At 41.4% G+C, this 1,353-nt stretch overlaps 1 protein-coding gene across 1 annotated transcript; it reads right to left on the reverse strand.

Annotated features, from left to right (window-relative positions):
• Positions 1-437: 437 nt before the first annotated feature.
• Positions 438-931, reverse strand: LOC110112996 (histone H2AX-like). Its single transcript, XM_028698249.1, is given in 3 exon segments — positions 438-647; positions 738-823; positions 826-931. Coding segments are annotated over 3 exon segments (402 nt in total).
• Between the last annotated feature and the right edge of the window lie 422 nt (positions 932-1,353).

The following is a 1,353-nucleotide window of genomic DNA, read 5'->3' on the forward strand; positions in this document are numbered from 1 at the left end:
CAATGAGCCATTATGTAGTAGGTGGTGAGTGATAGAATGGGAGTAATATGAATCCGATCCGAAGCTTTAGAAATAATAAAGGTGCAAAGAATGTGCTAGATGGTTTGGGCATCTTTCACTAAGGGTACGTTTGGGACGGCTGCTGCTGTCGGTAAAGCAGGTTGTGAAATTGTTGTACATAAAGCTGCTTTTTTAAGTTGCTGTATAGAAATCAGTCAATGTTGTTTGGGTATTACTACTGCCGAACTGCTGTGCTGCTGCTGTTTTACAACAAATTACCTTGTTACCCTTATATATATGAAGATGAATAAGATTTGTTCAAATTTAATTTTTTTTACTCTTTATGTTAACAATTTTGATATAAAATTTAACTATTTTATTGCTTTATACATATTTAAACCAAATGTATAAATTAATAAAAAAAATCAAAATCAAAACTACGCTGAACCAATATCCCCCTTCCCTTTGCCAGTCTTCTTCGACAGTAAGGTCTGGTGTATGTTTGGCAGAACACCACCATTAGCGATTGTCACAGAACCCAAAAGCTTGCTAAGCTCCTCATCATTCCTCACGGCAAGCTGAATGTGTCTAGGCACAATCCTATTCTTCTTATTATCTCTCGCTGCATTCCCCGCCTACTCAAGAACCTAGATTACAAAAGCAATAAGACCACCTACAGCCAAATATTACAGAGAACAAGAAACCTAACTCATTCAAAAATAGATTAATATACCAACCTCAGTAGCTAGATACTCAAGGACGGCAGAAAGATATACGGGAGCACCAGCACCAACACGTTCAGCGTACTTGCCAGAAGGAAGTGAGCAATCCTCCCGATGGGGAACTGCAAACCGGCCTTATGAGATCTATACACAGATTTCGTGGCTTTGGACTTGCCACGCCCTCCCTTGGTAGATGTAATAAATCTCATGGCGGCCAAAAATCAGAAAGCAAACCCTAGCTTTTGAACGAGGATAACGACGACGCTGTAGAGAAAAATATGCCCATCGGAGAAGGCGCGCATCGGAGAAGCAGCGACCCAGCTTTTCCTTCTTTTATGCCCTTCGAAACGGCGGAAAGCAGTGAGCCGTAGGGGACCGCGGGACGCAATAAAAGGTCGCGAGAAGCAGCGGCCGGCAGCATAAATTTTTCTAACTTTGTTCTACCGCAATGTCCCAAACGAGCACTTAATAAATTTTTATAAAGCAAAGCAGCCGTAAAGCCGTCCCAAACGCACCCTAAAGTACTAGTTAAGAGTCATGATAGGGGCATTGGTTTCTCTAAGAAGGGTATTAGCAGGGCCCCAATTAAAATCAGGATCTGATGCCAAAATATTGATTTTGTCTGTAGTGA

Source organism: Dendrobium catenatum, unplaced genomic scaffold (genome assembly GCF_001605985.2).
Source record: "Dendrobium catenatum unplaced genomic scaffold, ASM160598v2 fragScaff_scaffold_1058, whole genome shotgun sequence".
NCBI classification, from domain to species: Eukaryota; Viridiplantae; Streptophyta; class Magnoliopsida; order Asparagales; family Orchidaceae; genus Dendrobium; species Dendrobium catenatum.